At 51.8% G+C, this 20,285-nt stretch overlaps 1 protein-coding gene across 4 annotated transcripts in view; it reads left to right on the top strand.

The window, feature by feature from the left end:
• The window catches only part of PARVB (parvin beta), a 136,211-nt gene that overhangs the window by 108,697 nt on the left and 7,229 nt on the right, over positions 1-20,285 (top strand). For 2 of the 4 annotated variants that reach the window (XM_028827618.2, XM_077949370.1), the window contains exons 9-11: positions 6,425-6,486; positions 9,317-9,385; positions 16,398-16,499. In XM_028827618.2, coding sequence (XP_028683451.1) covers positions 6,425-6,486; positions 9,317-9,385; positions 16,398-16,499 — 233 coding nt within the window. Of the gene's footprint in view, positions 1-6,424; positions 6,487-9,316; positions 9,386-11,019; positions 11,437-16,397; positions 16,500-20,285 lie in introns of those variants that run through there. The other 2 variants (XM_077949369.1, XM_028827619.2) reach the window with 2 other exon arrangements.

Here is a 20,285-nt window from a genome sequence, read left to right as displayed (position 1 = left end):
ACAGGGCTCTGTAACCTCAAAGTTATGGGGACCAGCTAGGATGCCATTGCTGCTTATCTGTTGTATTAAGATTCTCTAGAGGGACAGAACTAATAGGATAGATATATACAAAGGGGAGTTTACTAAAGGTATTAACTCACACAATCACAAGTCCCACAATAGCCCTTCTGTAAGCCGAGGAACAGGGAAGCCAGTCTGAGTCCCAGAGCTGAAGAACTTAGAGTTTGATGTTTGAGGGCAGGAAACATCCAGCATGGGAGAAAGATGGAGGCTGGGAGGCTAAGCCAGTCTAGTCTTTTCATGTTCTTCTGCCTGCTTTTTATTCTGGCTGTGCTGGCAGCCGATTAGATGGTGCCCACCTAGATTAAGGGTGGGTCTGCCTTTCCCAGTCCACTGACTCAAATGTTAATCTCCTTTGGCAACACCCTCACAGACACACCCAGGGACCACACCTCGCATCCTTCAATCCGATCCAGCTGACGCTCAGTATCAACCATCACGCCTATGGAGAGGGGAAGGGGCTCAGATCCTGCGGGGCTCGAATTGAGAAGAGGCAGCCAGTGTGTGTCCCCTCGGCTTTCTTTGCTAGACCTTAAGCTGTGCTGGGAACGTTCACAGGCCTTCACTGTTTTTTGTTTGTTTTTTGTTTTTTTTTTAAAAGGATAATTCCAGCTCTTTAAAAATGTCTCTATTATTAAAAAACAAATGCAGGAAGAGAAAGAGAAATGTCCTGTGGTCCTGTATATAGTTGCTGAGGGAGGTGAAAGCACAGTGGGGTCACAGCTCATGGGGCCAGGATGAGGCATCTCCCATCCTGCGTCTAGGTAGAAGTGCACTTTGGGGGCACAGTGCCCCACTCTGTCACCTCCTCTCCACCCTTTCTTCCTGGAGGAGGCTCAGAACCCCTTTGGAATTGTAGAGGCCTAAAGATGAGGAGAGGGCCGGGTGCAGTGGCTCATGCCTGTAATCTCAGCAGTTTGGGAGGCCCAGGTGGATGGATCCTGAGGTCAGGAGATCGAGACCATCCTGGCTAACATGGTGAAACCCCATCTCTACTAAAAATACAAAAAAATTAGCTGGGCGTGGTGGCGGGCACCTGTAGTCCCAGTTACTGCGGAGGCTGAGGCAAGACAATCGCTTGAACGCAGGAGGTGGAGGTCGCAGTGAGCCTGGATCACGCCACTGCACTCCAGCCTGAGTGATAAAGCGAGACTCTGTCTAAAAAAAAAAAAAAAAGAAAAAAAAAAGAAGAGATTGGGTCCCTCAAGCATTTTTGAGTCTTTTTGGTTTTTGTGGCGCTGTCACTTTTGTGCTTGGTTCGGGCCTCGTTGGAGGTTTAGGGAAAAGACAGTCTGGTCAGTTCAGTTGGGAGCACATGGGCCTCAGGCTGTGTGTAGCACCCTGTGGCCCGAGGGCCCAGAAGCCTGGCCCCGGAGCCCCTGCCACCCCAGGAATGAGCTTTCGGGTCTGGTGTGCAGGGCGGTGGCTCCTTCGGTAAGAGCCAGGTGTCACGTGTGAAAAGTGGACCCAGCTGCCACTCCAGGGATGGGAGGACTGTGGAATCGCAAGACCAATTTGTACAAGAGGCCGATGGAGTTGTTCTCGTTACTTTGTAGGCTTTATGCGCTGTGCTTGAGAAAGTGCAAACAGGCTATTAGTCAGTGACAGGCAATTAGTTCCGCCCCCAGCCTTGCTGCTGCTGCTGACGCAGGTTCCGAAGTCTCCTGGTTACCCAGCCTGGCACCCTCAGGCACGGCAGGGCGTCTGGCCCGGCACCCGCTCCTGTGGGGGCAGCAGCATGCCTTGTCTTGGCTTCCCTGCTATGCCACTCACCTCCTTCAGACCTTGAGAGCACCCCACGGCGCTTTCTCCTCCAGCAACCTTCACCTGAATGCTCTCCCTCTAGATTACCCCATGACTCACTCTTGCAGTTCTGCCAACTCTTGGTTCAAATGTCACTGATCAGGCAGGCCCTCTCTGACTCCACTGCCCCAAACTGGCCTCCACTGGCTCTCCTCCCCACCCCTGCCTTAGTTCTTTCTGTTCTCATGTGATGCACCAAGCAGCGAGACTCTGCTCATGGGGAAGGCCTGGCTCCTCTGCCCTGCGCCACTGTTTACACAACGAAGTCTACACGTGTCTGGCAGATACTGGTGCCGGCAAACTTTCAGGGGCACCCACAGCCCCTGCCTTTCTCCTTTCACACGTGGCTCCTTGACCGAGAGGTGCTCTGTGGGCCAGAGCTGACCTTTCCTCAGGGTGCACCCCACCCCTGACCAGAGCAGCCAGCCCTGGCCACAGTCTGCACACAGCTGGTGCCAGATGTTCTAGGAGCTTCTGGAAGGCTGGGTTTTGCCAGGAGCGGTCTTCTGGGCCTGTTTCCCCATGAGCACCCTGAGCCAGGGAGGGATGGGGGCTCCGTTCTGCCCATTCCCCATCATCCCAGCGAGGGAGGTGGCTCCACAGGTCCTTGCTGCCTCCTGACAGCATCACTGTCCTGGCTGAGGTGGGTGAGGAGGCTTCTCTCCACAGAAACGAGTCCCAGGGGGAGCTGAGGAGGTTGCAGCCTGGTCTCCATGGCAACAGGTGAGCTGGTGCAGCTTCTCCATGGACGCCCTTCCCCTTCCAGGGTCTGCCCTTCCCCCTCCTGGGTCTGCCCTGGGCTGGAGGCCCTACCTGAGGCATGAGGGGAAAGAGGGGGGATGTTCCTTCCTCACCCTCTTCCCCCTCATTATATAACTCCTAGTAATACCCCTTCAAGTCTCTCCCATTTCTGCTAACAGGGCTTGTTCCAAAAACTCTGGCTCCGTCCCATCACCCCTGGCTCCTGACTGTGCCCTCCACAACCCCACATTGCAGGCCACAGCCCCTGTTAACCCCTCTCACAGGCCACCTGGCTCTTGAACCTGCACTGGGCTTTCTGGCATCTCTCCTTGTGCCTGCTGCTCCCTTGGTGAAACGCCTTTCCTCCTCCTCTTGCCCCAGCAAGCCTGGTTTGGATCCCAGGCTGCTTTGTGAAGTCTTCCTCAGGTCCCCCAGCCCTTGGTTCGTGGGTCCCAGACTCAGGTGCCTCCAGGGACCAGGTTGATAATATAAAACAGGAGAGTAGCTAGATTATACAATGATAACATCAGCTGCCCCTTCACCCTGGGGTGGCAGTGGGGAGTGGTGGGGTCTGGGGCAAACTGGAGAGCCCACACCCCCATCCCCAGGGGCAGCTCATTGCTGCCAGGTGGGAGTGCAGGCTCCCTGTTGCCACAGACTCCAGTTCTTCAAGAGAAGCCAGAAGTTCAGAACTTTTGCACAGACCTTCCCATTTAAGAACTGTTGACTCTGGCCAGGTACCATGGCTCACACCTGTAGTCCCAGCACTTTGGGAGGCTGAGGCGGGTGGATAACTTGTGGTCAGGAGTTCAAGACCAGCCTTACCAACATGGCAAAACCCCGTCTCTACTAAAAACACAAAAATTTTTATGCACGCCTGTAGTCCCAGCTATTCAGGAGGTTGAGGCAAGAGAATTGCTTGAACCCGGGAGGTGGAGATTGCAGTGAGCCAAGATCGTGCCAGTGCACTCCAGCCTGGGTGACAGAGTGAGACTCTGTCTCAAAGAGCAAAAACCAAGACCAAAACAAACAAAACAAATAAACACTGTTGACTCAAATGAAAACATTACAGGGACCAAGCTGAGCGTTCCTGCAGGTTGAACCTGGGCAGCCCTGGCATGCTCAGGTTGGTTGGCCCCGTCCGGATTCCTCTTTTCTGACACTAACAGGGTTGCACTACCATAGTTTACTCTCTCTCCCGGCCCTCCCCCAAGTCTGTGTCTCTTCCAAGAGCGGGGCTCCTCCTTGTTTTTCCCTGTGATGTCCCCAGAGCCTGCGGAAGCTCTGGGGGACAGGACAAGAGGGAGCTGTAAGGACTGAGGGCCGACAATGCTCCTGCCAGGCTCCGTGCTCCTGCCTCTACTCACTGCCCCACTTAGTTCCACACCAAGGCGAGGCAGGGGCTGTCACAATGCTGCCTTTACAGAGGAAGAAATGGGGTTGGAGAGGGAAGGATTTGCCCAAAGGCATGGGGTGTGAAGTCGGGCAGCTAGAACAAAACAGGATCTATTTTCGTTCCCAAGGCCAAGCACATCACAGCAGTGCAGTATGCTTTCTCTCTCTCTCTCTCTCCCAGGTCAGGGTGGTCCCTGGGGAGGCCCTTGGGTACCCCAGACAGGTGGGAGGAGCTTCCTACCCCACCCTCTTCCTGTCAAGCTGGGCTCCACAGCTCCCGGGGCTGCTGCTTGGGTTGGGGTCCCAGACTGGCTGGTAACAGAGGGTCCCTCCGCTGGACTCGAGCTTCTGAGCATGCTCTGCCCCCAGGAATCTGGAGGATGGAAGTTGGGGGCCCTAGGTCCCTTCCAAATGCCCTGGGTCCTGTGCCCTGGGTCCCCAGTGCCCATTTTCAGAGCCCCCAGCCCCTCCCTGCCATGTGGACCGTGTGACGTGATGCCAGTCCCCCGGGTCCAGGGGCGCAGCAGCCGGCGGAGAGGCCTCTGCGGCACCGATGCCTCCCTAAGTGGCTTGACTCTGCCAGCCCAGCGGTGGCCCAGCTAAATTTACCCCGGCTGACGTCAAGCACTCTTCTGCTCCTGGGGTTTTTCTTAAGCTGCATTTATAGTTTGCGTATTGCTTTGTAAAGATTTCCTTTTTTTTTTTGCTCCTTAGCAGACTGTCTTATTGAGTGTACTCGGACTTAGATGATTATGAAAATAATTTACAGCTGCTGCATTAGGAAGCTGGCATGTGTCCAGAGGCAGGGGCGTTTTGGTCAGTGTCGGTCTTTCGGTGAAGAAAACTTCCCTCCCCTCCCCCGCAAACACGCACATGCACACTCATGCTCACACATGTACACACATGCACACACATGTACACACACACATGCACACACATGCACACACGTGTACACATACGCGTTCCTTCTCCTTTCCACTTCATTTCTCACCACCTCCAGAAGGCCAAGTCAGAGGCTACCTGGGCTGGGCTGGGCAGGGGGGTGTGAGCTGCCTCCTGGGGCCCAGCCTGGGAGGAAGGGTCAGCATGCTTCCTCTGCGAGGAGGCCTGGCTGGCTTATCTCCCCGGCCTCTGGCTTACCTGGGCCTAACCCCTTTCTTCTCTTTCTGGGCTCTCTTTGTCTCTCTCCTAGGCCAGGGCAGTCCCTGAGGAGGCCCCCCTAGGCCACCCCCTAGATGGGCAGGAGGAGCTTCCTACCCCACCCTCTTCCTGTCAAGCTGGGCTCTGCAGCTCCCCAGTGCTGCTCCTTGGGTTGGGGCCCCAGCCTGGCTGGTAACAGAGGGTCCTTCCTATGGGCTCGGGCTTCTGAGCATGCTCTGCCCCCGGGAACCTGGAGGATGGAAGTTACCAGCCTGGCTGGTAACAGAGGGTCTCTCTGCCGGGCTTGGTCCTCTGAACATGCTCTGCCTCCGGGAACCTGAAGGATGGAAGTTAGGGGGCCCCGAGTCACTTCCAAATGCCCTCCTCCCTGTCTCTTCTGCCCCGGCAGTGATGCCCCACATCTCTGTGTCTACCTGGAGACCTCAGCCTTCTGCTTGGGGTCCAAGTCTCTGTCCCATATGCCCCTGTGGGACCCTCCCTCCATGGCAGCAGGTGCAAAGGCTGTGAGGCAGGTGTGCACCAGTGTCAGCAGGAGCAGCTGGGAGGCCGGTTGGTGAGGTGAAGTCAGGGAGGGTGCGTGTAGGAGGATGATGCTGAGCCTGAGTGTCCCATGGCCCGTGGGAGAAAGGATGGATTTTATCAGAGTGTCCCATGGCTCGCAGGAGAGAGGATGGATTTTGTTCTAAGCATGATAAGAAGCAGTTGGAGAGTTTTAGTTGTGGTGGGAATGGAGGGGGAACCAAATGATCCTGTTTGCACTTGGAAGGGTTCACTCTGCCTGCTGGGGAGAAGGGCTCAGGGGCCAGGAGTGGAGTAGGAGGCTGCAGCTGCTCCCAGGTGCGGGGCAGTGAGGCGTCACGGGGGAAGTGATCGGATTCACAGGTGACATTTGCCAGTAGACAAGGGAACAGGGAGAATTCAGGACACCTCAAGTCCTAGGACATGGCGGGTGCAGATGCCAGGTGCCATCTATGTGTTTCATATGAAAAGGTAAAAAGCAGTTGGAGGGGACCCTCTGCAGCCTCTAGTCATGCTGCTCCAGTTGTTCCGAAGCGCGCTTGCTCGCCTTGGTTTAGCCAGGACAGATCATCAGGGTCAGCCCTTTCGTTCTGGTAGGAATTGGAAGAATTCTAGGCAGGTGTGGGAGTTGAGACTGAACCCCCTGAGGGATCAGAAGCTGGCAGGTCCCCGGATGGCCTGGGATTAGGGCAGCACTGCGGGTTTCCATAAACACTCCTTCGTGTCTCTCTTTGCATGTCCTCAGAGCGGGATGCCTTCGACACGCTGTTCGACCACGCCCCGGATAAGCTCAGCGTGGTGAAGAAGGTGAGCTATTGGTGGGATGTTGGATGTGCTCTCCCATGGCTCGCGGCTTTTTGACAGCACAAATGCCTGCTGGGAAGAAGGTGGGAAAATGTTTGGAATCTCAGAAATGTTTGCCACATGGATTGAAATGTAATTACAGTCAAAAACGTAACCACAGTGCATAAAATTAGCGCCTTTTAACTCAACATCGCTGCTCCCTGGGTATCTTCCTGCCCGCCCTCTCCACTTCTGTTAAGTGAATTACCCAGCCAGCAGTTCTTTCTGACTCGAGGCCTGTCTTCAATGTGGAAATGTTTTTAAGCATGTCAGCCTGCTGCTCTTGCTGGCCTTGTTACCATCCACAGCCTGCCCAGTAAACACGCAGGCCTGTGCGGCTGAGCCGTGCCATTGATGGATTTGGCCCGTTTCCCTCCAGACAGAGAATGGGCCCTCACTAGCCCAGGCAGTCTGCCGGTCAATCTGTGGGTGGAAAAATCTCCAAGGCTCTGGAGTTGGGGGTGGGAATGATCAGTTTCTGGGGGATCTGCCAGAGAGGCTTGTTCCCCTCAAAAGGAACTGGGGCCCACTGGCTGCTCAGTAACTTATCCGAGTGCCTGCAAGCATCCCATTCAGGAGGCTGCTTCCCTCCTTCCCATGACGTTGGAGGAGCACTCATTGCTACCCATGGTACAGGCGAGAGAGTTCTCCTTTGTCTAGGACACCTCACCCAAATGCTTTCTTAGTGCAGGACTTGTCAGAACCTTTCATAGGCTGACGTATACTGTACTTCTCCAAGAGGGAGCTTGGTAGGAAGCATTTTCCAAAATTGTTTGTTGAGAGTGGGCTTCATTTATCCATCAGTTTTGGGGTAGGATGCCTTGTATTTCTGTGGAACCCTCTTTTGGAAAATGTTGGCCTGGGGCTGGACCACAAGATCATTCGTTCTTGGAAGCATTTTGCAAAAGGCTGTTGGAACTGTGCTAACGGTCGTTCTGGGACGAAGCCTTCTTAGCACTCTTGGGTGGTGAGGTATATGCTAGGAGCCTCAGAGTCCCCCATTTCCACCCCATCACATGTGGCCCCCAAGGACCCTGACACAACCGGTTCAGGGAGTGAATCAAATCCAGCTCCCGACTTATCAGCTGTGTGACCTCCGGTGAGGGGCGAGATTATACCCCCCAGCCTCAGTTTCCCCATCTTTCAAGTGGGGACAAAGATGTTACCCACCTCTCAGGTCCCTGTGAGGATAAACTGGGATTCTGTCTGTGCATGGGCTTAGCCTGCAGCGTATGGTCACTGGTAGCATTGAGAATGGTGTGGCCTGAGGTTGCTTTCATCTCTCAGTGGATACCATGTTAATTCATTCTGAGAAAGACACATTTTCAGCACTGGAGCCACCAGCAAGGAAGAAGACAGAATCCTTTGACTTGCCTGATAGCTTTCCTCACCTCCACATTGCAAGTTTAGGTGTTTGTGGCTCTCTGTGCCCCAGAATGAAGTCAGGAGTCCCTGCCCACCTCTGCAGGTTTCTCCCTGGGTCGTCCCCTCCTACTCCTTCCCATCCCACCCACATCCAGCCACAGCCTGAAGACCCCAAAGGGTTTGCAGATGTGCCTGGGTACCCACTCGGCTCACTCTCACCTTTCACTCGCCTACCCTCAGGTCCAGCTCCAATGCTCCCTCTCCATGGTCTTAACGGGGGTCCGCACACATCTCCTCTGTGGCTCGTGAAATCTCCCCTGCATTTCGTGTTTCCCTGCAGTACCGTATCTCTTGATGTCTCCATCCCACCACTACATGCATATGGAGAATTACAGTCCCTTTGGTGGGGGCCGGGGGTGGAGCTGTCTGACTGTGTTTGTGTCCTTAGTACCAAGCAGCATGCCGGGCGCATAGTAGCTGCTCAGTAAATTTGAGCAGAATGGGTAAGAAATCATATCATGCGCAGTGGTGGGTAGTATTGACTTTCCATCAAAGTTGGGTTTGGTCACTGAGGAATTACAGGTGACAGTTTTTAAGCCTGTGCCAGAGAGAAGCCAGTGCCCCTTGGTACCTACATAATAGGGCTCAGAAAATTCCCACAGCCCAGAGAGATCACCCTGGGTGGATCTCCCCATGTATTGCAGATCGATAGGTGGGCTGGGTGCGGTGGCTTACGCTTGTAATTTCAGCACTTTGGGAGGCCAAGGTGGGCAGATCACCTGAGGTCTAGAGTTCAAGACTAGCCTGACCAACATGGAGAAACCCCATTTCTACTAAAAATACAAAATTAGCCGGGCTTGGTGACAAGGGCCTGTAATCCCAGCTACTTGGGAGGCTGAGGCAAGAGAATCACTTGAACCGGGGAGGAGAAGGTTGCAGTGAGCTGAGATTGCGTCATTGCACTCCAGCCTGGGCAACAAGAGCGAAACTCTGTCTCAAAAAAAAAAAAAGAAATTCAGTAGGTGTGGCTGGAGGCAGCACTTCCGCTCAGTCTTCTGAGTGCCGTTTACTGTTCCAGGTCACATCTAAGATACATTTGCAAATGTAATGCTCCTCCCCTGGCAGTTTCATCTTTCTTAAGAGCAGGGAGTGCTCTCCAGTGTGATTGTTAAATATGGCACACGTGCACAGATTGGCATATGTGTGCATGGGTTGGTGAACAGAGACATGTGTAGCCAGGATAGATGTGGGCATTATGCCATGAAAACTCGGGGCTATTGTCGGGATGTTGCATTTGAAACATGGGCTTTTTATTTTAGCAAACAGGAGATGATGAAAGCGTTTCCCAGGCAAATGTCAATCCTGCCCCTCCAGATGGGACCTGCACGTGGGCCGTTCACGGCTCCTGTGTCTCTTTTGTTCTTGGCAGTCTCTCATCACTTTTGTGAACAAGCACCTGAACAAGCTGAATTTGGAGGTGACGGAACTGGAGACCCAGGTATGCGCTGCTTTGGCTTGAAGGATCCTTTGTCCGCCGCCGTTTTCAGTCAGCGTTTTGATCCCAGGTGGGGCGCGTGAACAAAGCTGGCGCCATTTTGTTCCTCTCACAAGGAATTCCCCCCAATGGTGCCGGCAGAAATAACCACCGTAGCCTTCTCGGCCCCTCTGTCTTCCTTTCCTGGGGCTGCCGCCACACAGCGCTACAAACCAAGCGGCTGAAATCAAGGTGGGGTCTGGGTGGATTGCCTCCACGGCTGTGAGGAGGAGCTGTTCCTGGCCTCCCTCCCAGCTTCTGGGGTTTTGCTGGGATCTTTAGCATTCCTTGGCTTGTACATACATCACTCCCTTCTCTGCCTTCATCTTCATGTGGTGTTGTTGTCCTTGTGCGTGTGTCTCTGTGTCCAAATGTCCCCCTTTTATCAGGACGTGGTCATGCTGGATTAGAGCCCACCCATGACTTCATCCCACCCTGACCGCATCAGTGTAAACCCTGTTTCCAGATATGGTCACACTCAGAGGTCCTGGTGATTAGGGTTCCACTGCATTTTTTTTAAGACAGAGTCTTGCTCTGTCACCCAGGCTGGAGTGCACTGGTGTGATCTTGGCCCACTGCAACCTCCACCTTCCGGGTTCCAGCGATTTTCCTGCCTCAGCCTCCCGAGTAGCTGGGAATACCGGTATGTCCCATCGTGCCCAGCTAATTTTTGTATTTTTAGTAGAGACGGGGTTTCACCATGTTGGCCAGGATGGTCTCAATCTCTTGACCTCGTGATCTGCCTGCCTCAGCCTCCCAACCACTGTATCTTGTTTTGGGAGACGCAAAACCCCAAAACACCTGGATGGTGTTACTCAACCCATAACACCCTCCAGGGCTCTACCCCAGCCCACCACAGGGCCTTTGCACAGTCAGTTCCTCCATCTAGAACGTGCTGGCCCCTTTATCCTCTGCTCAGTGCTGCTGTCACACCGTGGCCAGGACCTAGCAAATGTCCCCCTGGTAAGTATGTACAACACATTTCTTCTGCAATAAGTATATCAAGTCTACTCCCCCAGCCCCAACCACCACTCAAAGCTAAAGGAACATCGTTAAATTATGTTTTCGGGCACTCCGCGAGCATTAAAGACAAAATATAATTTTCCCAGGATTAGTGGGGTGCTTGAATGTGGAGGTTTTTGAGCTCTTGGTACAGACATCCCTAATGCACAGCTGATCCTTCTTAAACCCCAGGGCTCATGCATTCATTCCCTTCTCTTTCTTTAACTTTTCTCATTTGCTTTTCTAATTAAAAAAGTAATTCAGGTTCATTGTAGAAATGTCTGAAAACGCAGATAAGCAAAAGAAATAAAAATCACGCGTAATCCCGTCACCCGGAGATGACTGCTCAGAGGGTTTTGTTCAGGCCTTTTCTTAACATGTACAGCGAGGCATGGACAGCGTGGGTCTGTATGTAAAGGCATCATGGTCTGTTTTTAATGTGTATGTTTATTTGTATATCATTGGCCAACACATTTATTATTTTCTGCACTTTGCAAATGTTGCACATTTAGCCTCAGATTATTTTCTGTTTGAAATGTTAGCACCCCAGAACCAGCCGAGGTAAAAAGTAAAAATCCTCCTTCTTCCTTTTCTAGGACCTCCCCCTTCAGACTCTCCAGGGGCAGCTAACTGCAGTTCATGGTTGGATGTGTATTTTTCTAGATATTTTCTTTTTCTTTCTCTCTTTCTTTTGAGACAGAGTCTCGCTTTGTTGCCCAGGCTGGAGTGCAGTGGCACAATCTCAGTTCACTGCAACCTCCGCCTCCTGGGTTCAAGCAATTCTCCTGCCTCAGCCTCCTGAGTAGCTGGGACTACAGGTGTGTGCCACCATGCCCGGCTAATTTTTTTGTATTTTTTAGTACAGACGGGTTTCACCATGTTGGTCGGGCTGGTCTCGCACTCCTGACCTAGTGATCTGCCTGCCTCGGCCTCCCAGAGTGTTGGGATTACAGGCGTGAGCCACATTTTCTATGCACAAATGTATTTTTCTAAATAACATGGATCTTACTGTCCACTGTTCTGTAATGTGTTTTGTGTCACTGAATACACTGTGAGCATCTTTTGGTGTAAGAGAAAGAGTGTGTGTGTGTGTGTGTGTGTGTATGTGTGTGTGTGTGTGTGTTTCTGTCTGATCCTTTTTCCCTTGCTCGATCTATTGGTTTATCTATATTTTGTCACTTTTAATGGGAAGTGTATCTCATCAGCGGGAAGGCTGCACCGCACCTCATTAAACCAGTGCCTCATGACTGGATGTTTTTCTGCTCCTGTAAATAGCAGTGCAGAGAGCATCGTTGTGCAGGCTGTCTGTGCTCGTGCCTGCTTCCTCGGGATAAAAGCCTAGAAGTGGAGTCATTAGAACGAAGCTTGTACCGCACCCTTTGAAGGCCCAGGAAGATTTGCTGTGTAGGGGCCCCTGGTACTATCACGGGGCATGTGAGGGGCACTGCTCCTCCACATCCATACTGGCTGTCCCCACAGCCCTTCTCAGAGGTGTCTGCACATCAGTATTAGCAGCTGAGCCTCTTACATTGAGACTCTAAAATTAAATTTGTATTTATTTTTATTTACTCAATATCTTCATTTTTTCCCCTATTAATCACACTATATAGAGTCTTAAAAGTACGTTTAACCACTGGCCCACCAGAAAAGGACACTGGCCACAGAAATGCAGGGATTTTTGTTTTGTTTAGTTCCAAAGGAATTTGGGTATTTTTATAAATACCGTGTATCATTTATGAAGACTGTAAATCATTAACGTCTTGATGCCCTGGGAGTCCGAGAGGCCCTGGTTTAATTTCTTCAGTTTCTGTGTGTGTGTGTGTGTGTGTGTGTGTGTGTGTGTGTGTGTGGTTTATGTAGTCTGTGTGGTGTGTGTGTATGGTTTATGTAGTCGTGTGTGTGTGTGTGTGTGTGGTTTATGTAGTCTGTGTGGGGTGTGTGTGTGTGGTTTATGTAGTCTGTGTGGGGTGTGTGTGTGTGGTTTATGTAGTCTGGTGTGTGTGGTTTATATAGTCTGGTGTGTGTGTGTGTGTGGTTTATGTAGTCTGTGTGGTGTGTGTGTGTGGTTTATGCAGTCGTGTGTGTGTGTGTGTGTGTGTGTGTGTGTGGTTTATGTAGTCTGTGTGGGGTGTGTGTGTGTGGTTTATGTAGTCTGGTGTGTGTGGTTTATGTAGTCTGTGTGGTGTGTGTGTGTGGTTTATGTAGTCTGTGGTGTGTGTGTGTTTTATGCAGTCTGTGTGTGTGTGTATGTGTGTGGTTTACATAGTCTGGTGTGTGGTGTGTGTGGTTTTTGTAGTCTGTGTGGTGTGTGTGTGTGTGTGGTTTATGTAGTCTGTGTGGGGTGTGTGTGTGTGGTTTATGTAGTCTGGTGTGTGTGGTTTATATAGTCTGGTGTGTGTGTGTGTGGTTTATGTAGTCTGTGGTGTGTGTGTGTGTGGTTTATGTAGTCTGTGTGGGGGGTGTGTGTGTGGTTTATGTAGTCTGGTGTGTGTGGTTTATATAGTCTGGTGTGTGTGTGGTTTATGTAGTCTGTGGTGTGTGTGTGTTTTATGCAGTCTGTGTGTGTGTGTATGTGTGTGGTTTACATAGTCTGGTGTGTGGTGTGTGTGGTTTTTGTAGTCTGTATGGTGTGTGTGTGTGTGTGGTTTATGTAGTCTGTGGTGTGTGTGTGGTTTATGCAGTCTGTGTGTGTGTGTATGTGTGTGGTTTACATAGTCTGGTGTGTGGTGTGTGGTGTGTGTGGTTTTTGTAGTCTGTATGGTGTGTGTGTGTGGTTTATGTAGTCTGTGGTGTGTGTGTGGTTTATGCAGTCTGTGTGTGTGTGTATGTGTGTGGTTTACATAGTCTGGTGTGTGGTGTGTGTGGTTTTTGTAGTCTGTATGGTGTGTGTGTGTGTGTGGTTTATGTAGTCTGTCTGGTGTGTGTGTGGTTTATGCAGTCTGTGTGTGTGTGTATGTGTGTGGTTTACGTAGTCTGGTGTGATGTGTGTGTGTGTGTGCGTGGTTACGTAGTGTGTGTGTGGTGTGTGTGGTTTATGCAGTCTGGGTGTGTGTGTGTGTGTTTTCTCTCCTTTTCCAAACCATTCTTATGTTGTGGAGCATCCCAACTCTGTGGTGGTGAATGAGCTCCTCAGCCTCCCTGAGCTTCTGTCCACAGGATTAAACTGGAGGCAATGGGCAGTGTGAGGATCGGGTGAGACAGCGCGCTGAGATCAAGTGGGCAGGGCTTAGCACTGCGGATGAGGAGGTGGTGGCGGGGCCCCGGGGCCTCCGTGGGGGATTCTGCTCCCTGCTGAGCTACACAGCAGGTTGCTGAGTGAGGGCACTGCCCTGGGCGCTTGTGAAAGTGGAGGGTCACCACTCGCAGCTGGGCCCCCCGGCCCTGCCCTCTCCGTGTGGCCGTCCTCCCTCCTTCCTGTGACCCCGTGTGCTGGGACAGTGAGGAGACACCACGGAAAGAAGAAAAGACTCAGCGGGCTCAGGGCCTGTGGGTGCAGCGGTGTGGCCACCGCGGACCTCCTGGGGAGAGGTGTGGGTTGGTGCCTTCATTCACGCAACAGCTTCCGTTCCCTGGAAGTGAGTCCACGGAGACGCGGGCATCCCAGCTCAAGTGTTGTTCTGCTGGGAAAATGCCAGCACACTTGACCAGGGTGCTGTGGGCATGAAGCTTCCGTGTGGAGACACACTTAAAAGAATTATTCAAGCCCATCTGATCTCCTTAATGAGAGGAGTGGCTGGCTGCTTCGTGGTGTGGAAGGCCGAGGGCATGTGACATGGAGGCCAAGTACCATTTTCCCATCAACTGACAGTGTGTTGAATTCAGGGCCCAGACCCTGTCCTGAGTCCCTTGAGGGACTGTTGCCTGCTGGCACTTGCTTTATGCTTTACAGCTCTAGCTGCAGCTCCCCCTGCTAAAGGTCAGGGCTTCTGATATTGGATGTTTGTGATTTTGACTTCTCATCTTTATTTTATTTTATTTTATTTTATTTATTTATTTTTTGAGATGAAATTTCGCTCCTGTTGCCCAGGCTGGAGTGCAGTGGCACGATCTCGGCTCACTGCAGCCTCCACCTCCCGGGTTCAAGCAATTCTCCTGCCTCAACCTCCAGAGTAGCTGGAATTACAGACATGCGCCACCATACCTGCTAATTTTTGTATTTTAGTAGAGACAGGGTTTCACCATGTTGGTCAGGCTGGTCTTGAATTCCTGACCTCATGATCCACCCACCTCAGCCACCCAAAGTGCTAGGATTATAGGCGTGAGCCACCTCGCCTGGAAATTTTTAATTTTAATTAATTGTTTTAAAAATTCAAATTTAAGAATTCTGGAGATTGTTTATACAATAATGTGAATGCATCTAACATTATTAAACTGGACACTTACCAGTAGTTAAGATGGTAAATGTTATGGTATATTTTACCACAATTTAAATTAAAGAGAAAGGTCAGCATAAGCGAGACACGAAAAGACAAATGGATATGTGCTTCCACTTACGTGAGATACCCAGAGGAGTCAAATTCATAGAGACGGAGAGCGGATGGATTGGTGGTTCTCAGGGGCTGGGGGGAGGGTAGAATAGAGAATTGGGGGCCAGAGTCTCACTTTGGGAACATGAAGAAGTTCTGGAGATGGGCGGTGGTGAGGGTGATCCAACAGTGAGGATGTACTTAATGCTACTGACCTGTGCACTCACACATGGTTAAGATGGTACATTTCAGATTATGTATATTTTATCACAATAAAAAATAAGTTAGCGGCCGGGTGCGGTGGCTCACACCTGTAATCCCAGCCTTTGGGAGGCCAAGGTGGGCGGATCTCGAGGTCAGGAGATCGAGACCATCCTGGCTAACACGGTGAAACCCCGTCTCTACTAAAAATACAAAAAAATTAGCCGGGTGTGGTGGCGGGCGCCTGTAGTCCCAGCTACTGGGGAGGGAGGCTGAGGCAGGAGAATGGCATAAACCCGGGAGGCGGAGCTTGCAGTGAGCCGAGATCATGCCACTGCACTGAAGCCTGGGCGACAGAGCGAGACTCCATCTCAAAAAAAAAAAAAAAAAGTAACATTCAAACAAAAACATTTTAATTTAAATAGCTGCATGAGGCCATTGGCTACCATGTTGAAAGCAGCTCTAGATCCCTGGAGGCTGGGGCCGCACTCACTGTGGTCTCTGCTGCAAGACAGAGTGGTGAGGGCCACCAGGTCCCGGCTCTGCACCCTGCAGAGTTGAATGAATCTTTTCAGCAGCTGATGCTGATGGAGCACTCACATGTGCCAGGTGCTCCCTGCCTGCCATCTCGCTGTGTCTTCACAACAGCCCTGAGTGATGGGAGTCAGTACTATCCCTGGGGTCAGCAGTGGGGGACAGTTCCAGAGGCACGGTCCTAGCCAGGCAGCTGCACTCAGCTCCACACACCCATCATTTCTGGTCTTTGCAGTGCCCCATGTGTGAGAGCCCACCTCTCCTTTTGCTTTTTTCTAGATTAGGAGCCAGGTCTCAAAATACTTCACGTTCAGGCCTTCACTTGATTCCAGATTCTCCTGCCTAAAGTGAGAGGAGGGATGGATTGCTTTGCTAGAAAATATTTCCAGCTGGGTGCAGTGGCTCGCACCTGTAATCCCAGTACTTTGGGAGGCTGAGGCCAGCAGATCACTTGAGACCAGGAATTTGAGACCAACCTGGGCAACATGGCGAAACCCTGTCTCTACAAAAAATACAAAAATTAACTGGGTGCGATGGTGTGTGCCTGTAGTCCCAGCTACTTGGGAGGCTGAGGTGGGAGAATCGCCTCAGGGAGGATCACCCGAGCCTGGGAGGTCGAGGCCGCAGTGAGCCTTGATTGTATCAGTGCACTCCAGCCTGGGTGACAGAGTGAGACCCTGTCTCTGGAGAAAAAGTATGCCCCCCTTGAGTTTGTGCGAAGCATTTGCCAATTCCTCACCCTGCCCGGAAACATCACGAGTCGTTCTCTGCAGTTTGCAGACGGCGTGTACCTGGTTCTGCTCATGGGCCTTCTGGAAGACTATTTTGTTCCTCTTCACAACTTCTACCTGACTCCGGAAAGCTTCGATCAGAAGGTATGTGCCTGGTATCCATCCTTGGTAGTGGTCCAAGAAATGCTCATTGAAATACAGAGCATAGACTATCCCAGCAGCTCTTTCTGCAGCCTGGCTGCATTCTTCAAAAAGTAAAGATTGCACAAGTGATATTGCAATTAGGTGTAACGCTCAGCAAAAGAAACAAGAAGCCCATCAGCCGTCCACAACGCATCCGAGTTTTGTTTGCCACATTTTCTCTGGGGTCTTTTTCATGGGACCGTGTAGTTTTTAATAATTAAAAAATGGTCACATCTCGGTAGAATTGTAAACCCTTCCCCCGTTGTGCCGCAGCTCCAGCACCTGTGGTTTTCTCTGCTGCTTCCCAAGCTTCCCAAATACCATCTCCAGTGGTGGCGCAAAGTTCCAAGGATGGCTCTGTTACCAGCGTCTTCCCGTTCCCCATTCTTGGGCAGTCAACTTGAACGTGTTTCTATCTTTTTCCCTACAGAAACAACAGAGCATCTTTTTGATATAGATTTTTTTTTTCATTCCCGTGGATTGTTTTCTTAGAAAAATTTCTCTAATAGGGTCATTTGGGTCATTCCTTTCAATCTGGGCTGGCCCACGCCACCCGGTCCTGCTGTCCCTGCCCTTGTGCGCGGGCCCCTCCCTGCTGTCTGCCCTCTGTCCAGGGCTTCCCGCAGTCAAGCCTCTCACAGCAGTGTTTAGTGCATTGCCTTTAAAAACTTGGCCATGGATGGTCTATGTTGCTTTGGATTCATGGGCATCTGTCATTTTATTTTCCCGAAGTGTTAGACCCATGAGTCAGGGAGGCAGACAATGTAAGCTGGTGGCGGCAGCCAGAGAAATAGCAGAAATGGGGCCAGTGTTTATCAATCTGCCCACTTCTGGCACATTACAGTCTGTTTGCTTGTGGCCAAATGTTGTTCCTGTCTTGCATGCTGAGATGGAATCAGGACAGATTAGAGAGGTCTTGGCACATGGAGTCCATGTTGAATCGAGAGAGAGTGAGAGAGAGCGAGAGAGCAAGAAGGAGTGCAGAGGGAATGAGCAGAATTGTGCAGAACTCACCAGGAAACATGGGTGCCTGTGCTGTCATCCTGGAAATGAAAGGGCAGACCATCCAGCGAAGAAGCGCATGCGTTTGCAGGCCCCGACGTGGCTGGTTGCAGACACATTGTTTTGGAGAGATCTTTTCATTGTTCAAATTAATAAGAACACTGGCGAGAACAGTGAGTTTAGCCAGGAGACCTAGAGCTGGTTTCTTTCCAAGACAAGGCTTTGTACAAATGTCAGAGGCATCATCTCCTGGGCCCTGGCCTTCTTCCCTTTGAAACTGGGATGAAAGTCTTTGACAATTGCTGCCCTGGCCTGCGAGGCTTGAGGAGGCTTGAGTCATCCGCCTTCCCCTCTGAATCGGAGCGAGGAAGGGAAGGCTATTTTCAGGTATATCACGCAGCACACCATCCTGTTCACTCAGGAGAAAGGGAGCCTGGGGTGGTGGCCTGGCTCTGCGGGCGGCTGGAGCACTCTCCTTCGGAGGATGGGAGGATGTCAGTAGTTCCTCCTCCAGCCCCTGCCTTTTTTCCCTTTCTCCTCCTGGCAGCTGCTGGCAAAGTCTTCGTGAGCCCATAGTATTTATTATCTACCTTGTAGTCCTCACGACCCCTGCTGTGGAGGACTCGCCCACTTCAGGCTGGGCCCAGCACCCGTGTGCTCAAAACTGCTTGCAGATGGGACGTTGGTGACATCCCCTGCTAATGTCTCCTGTGGGCTGAGACCCCAAGGTGCGTTTGCTCTGGCTCTGGGAATCCTTACAGCTGCTCCATATTTTTGGAGGAGGGACTGAGGTTCAGTGAGCAAAACCAGAGATGCGTCGTGAGCTGCTGTCCCTGAGGGTAGTGATGACTTATGGTTTTAAACAATTGCATTGGATTTAAAAAATACCACACTGGACAGCTCAGGGCCTGTACGCTCATGCCCCGTGAGCTACCTCAGACGCATGAGTGTGGCCTTCGGTTTTTTGTTGCAAAGCCACTGTTTGAGTCTTACTTTGCAGTGGCCACATGCTAAGCACCTTGCAGCCATCGGTCATCGTTTTGGGAGACTCTGCAGGTTCCCTGTCTCTGTGGAGTGGGGTGTATCCTGAAGACTTGGAGTTCGCTCCTAGAAGACGCGAGCTGCTTCCCCCTCAGCATTACTGGATGAGGACAGGGAATCTCAGGAAGGCTTAGAGACCAGCCCAGGGTTGCACGGCCAGCAAGGGCAGAGCCAGGAGGGTCGACTCCTATTCCAGAACCCTCTATTCTTTCCTCACCTGGCCAGGTTGACTAAAACCTTTTGAATTACAGAGAGAAAGGATTTCTGCCCATGTGGCTGGCTCAAAGCAGGTGTGTATATGGCCTGGTCTCCGCTGGGCCTTAGGGGCTCCCACTGCAGTCACGGCTGGGGTGAGTGGTCCCCAGGCCTCACCAGGAGCTGCATGCTGGGTATCCAGGGACCTGGGCTCACACTTCTCTGCGGGGCATGAAAGAGGGCTGGGGGCGGAGGCATGGCCCTGAGAGATAACAGGCATGGGAGGGTGGCAATTTCCTGCCTGGCATTTCCTCAGCCTGAGAAGAAAGCAGAAGGAAAATCTCACTTCAAAACAAATTACTGTGGGGCCAAGTGGCTGCAGAGCAGTGAGGCTTGGAAGGGGCTTTGCTCTCCCCTTAAACTGTTCTCTCATGGGGCAGCGGTGACCACCTCATCACCTGATCACACCGTCCAGCTGTCTCTGAGTGTCTCTGCGTGTCACGCATCTCATCCCCAGCTCTTCCTAAGCATCCACTCCCTCTGCGCGGAACACGATTCCTCAGGCTTAAGAGGTGCACGGGAGAGACATATAAAAAGACCAGTCCAAATTGGTGCTGACTTTTACAATGGAGAAGAATCCTTTCTTAAAAGAAAAATCTTTTCTCACTGTTCCCCCTCTTTGCTATCCTGTCTCCATCTCAATTTGGGGTCAAGCCTGTTGTGTGTTTGAGTGTGCATGTGCGTACGTGTGTGTGAGCTCATTTGATGATATGGACGGTGGTCAGCTAAAGGAACCTGTGTTGCTAGGGGAGTGGAGGTGGGAGGCTCTTGGAGAACAGGCATAGATTCTGTTTCAGTCCTGGTTCCATGCCTTTGAGCCCTGTGCCTTTTTATTTTTTATTTTTTGAGGCAGGATCTCACTCTAGACTCTGTCTAGAGTGGAGTGCAGTGGTACGATCTCGGCTCACTGCAACCCCCACCTCCTGGGTTCAAGCGATTCTTCTGCCTCAGCCTCTTGAGTAGCTGGGATTACAGGTGTCTGCCACCATGCCTGGCTAATTGTTGTACTTTTAGTAGAGACAGGGTTTTACCATGTTGGCCAGGCTGGTCTTGAACTCCAGACCTCGTGATCCACCCGCCTTGGCCTCCCAAGGTGCTGGGATTACAGGCATGAGCCATTGCATCTGGCCACCCCGTGCCTTTTTAGGGCACCGATGTCCTAGCCCGTCTCAGCCCAACGCCCTCCTCTGTGAAAGAAGATGATACCCACCTCACACAGGGCCGGGAGGGGAAAGGGAGCCTGTACCGAATACACCGACCCCATGGTGGGTGCCCAGCACCCGCAGGTCGCTCCCTGCTCTCTCCTTAGGGAAGCTGTGTTCTGCACCTTCCACACGGTCCGTTCACACTCCTCCCCTGTTGCCAGTGTTTGGCCATCCTCAGGCCCAGCCCTGGTGCAGCACTCCCCCATCTCCAGGCAGGCTGTCCTGCAGGGTTGAGGTGTCTGCC

Source organism: Macaca mulatta, chromosome 10 (assembly GCF_049350105.2).
Source record: "Macaca mulatta isolate MMU2019108-1 chromosome 10, T2T-MMU8v2.0, whole genome shotgun sequence".
Classification (NCBI taxonomy): Eukaryota; Metazoa; Chordata; class Mammalia; order Primates; family Cercopithecidae; genus Macaca; species Macaca mulatta.
Note: the sequence above shows the minus strand (reverse complement) of the source record. Positions and strands in the feature narration are given on the sequence as shown.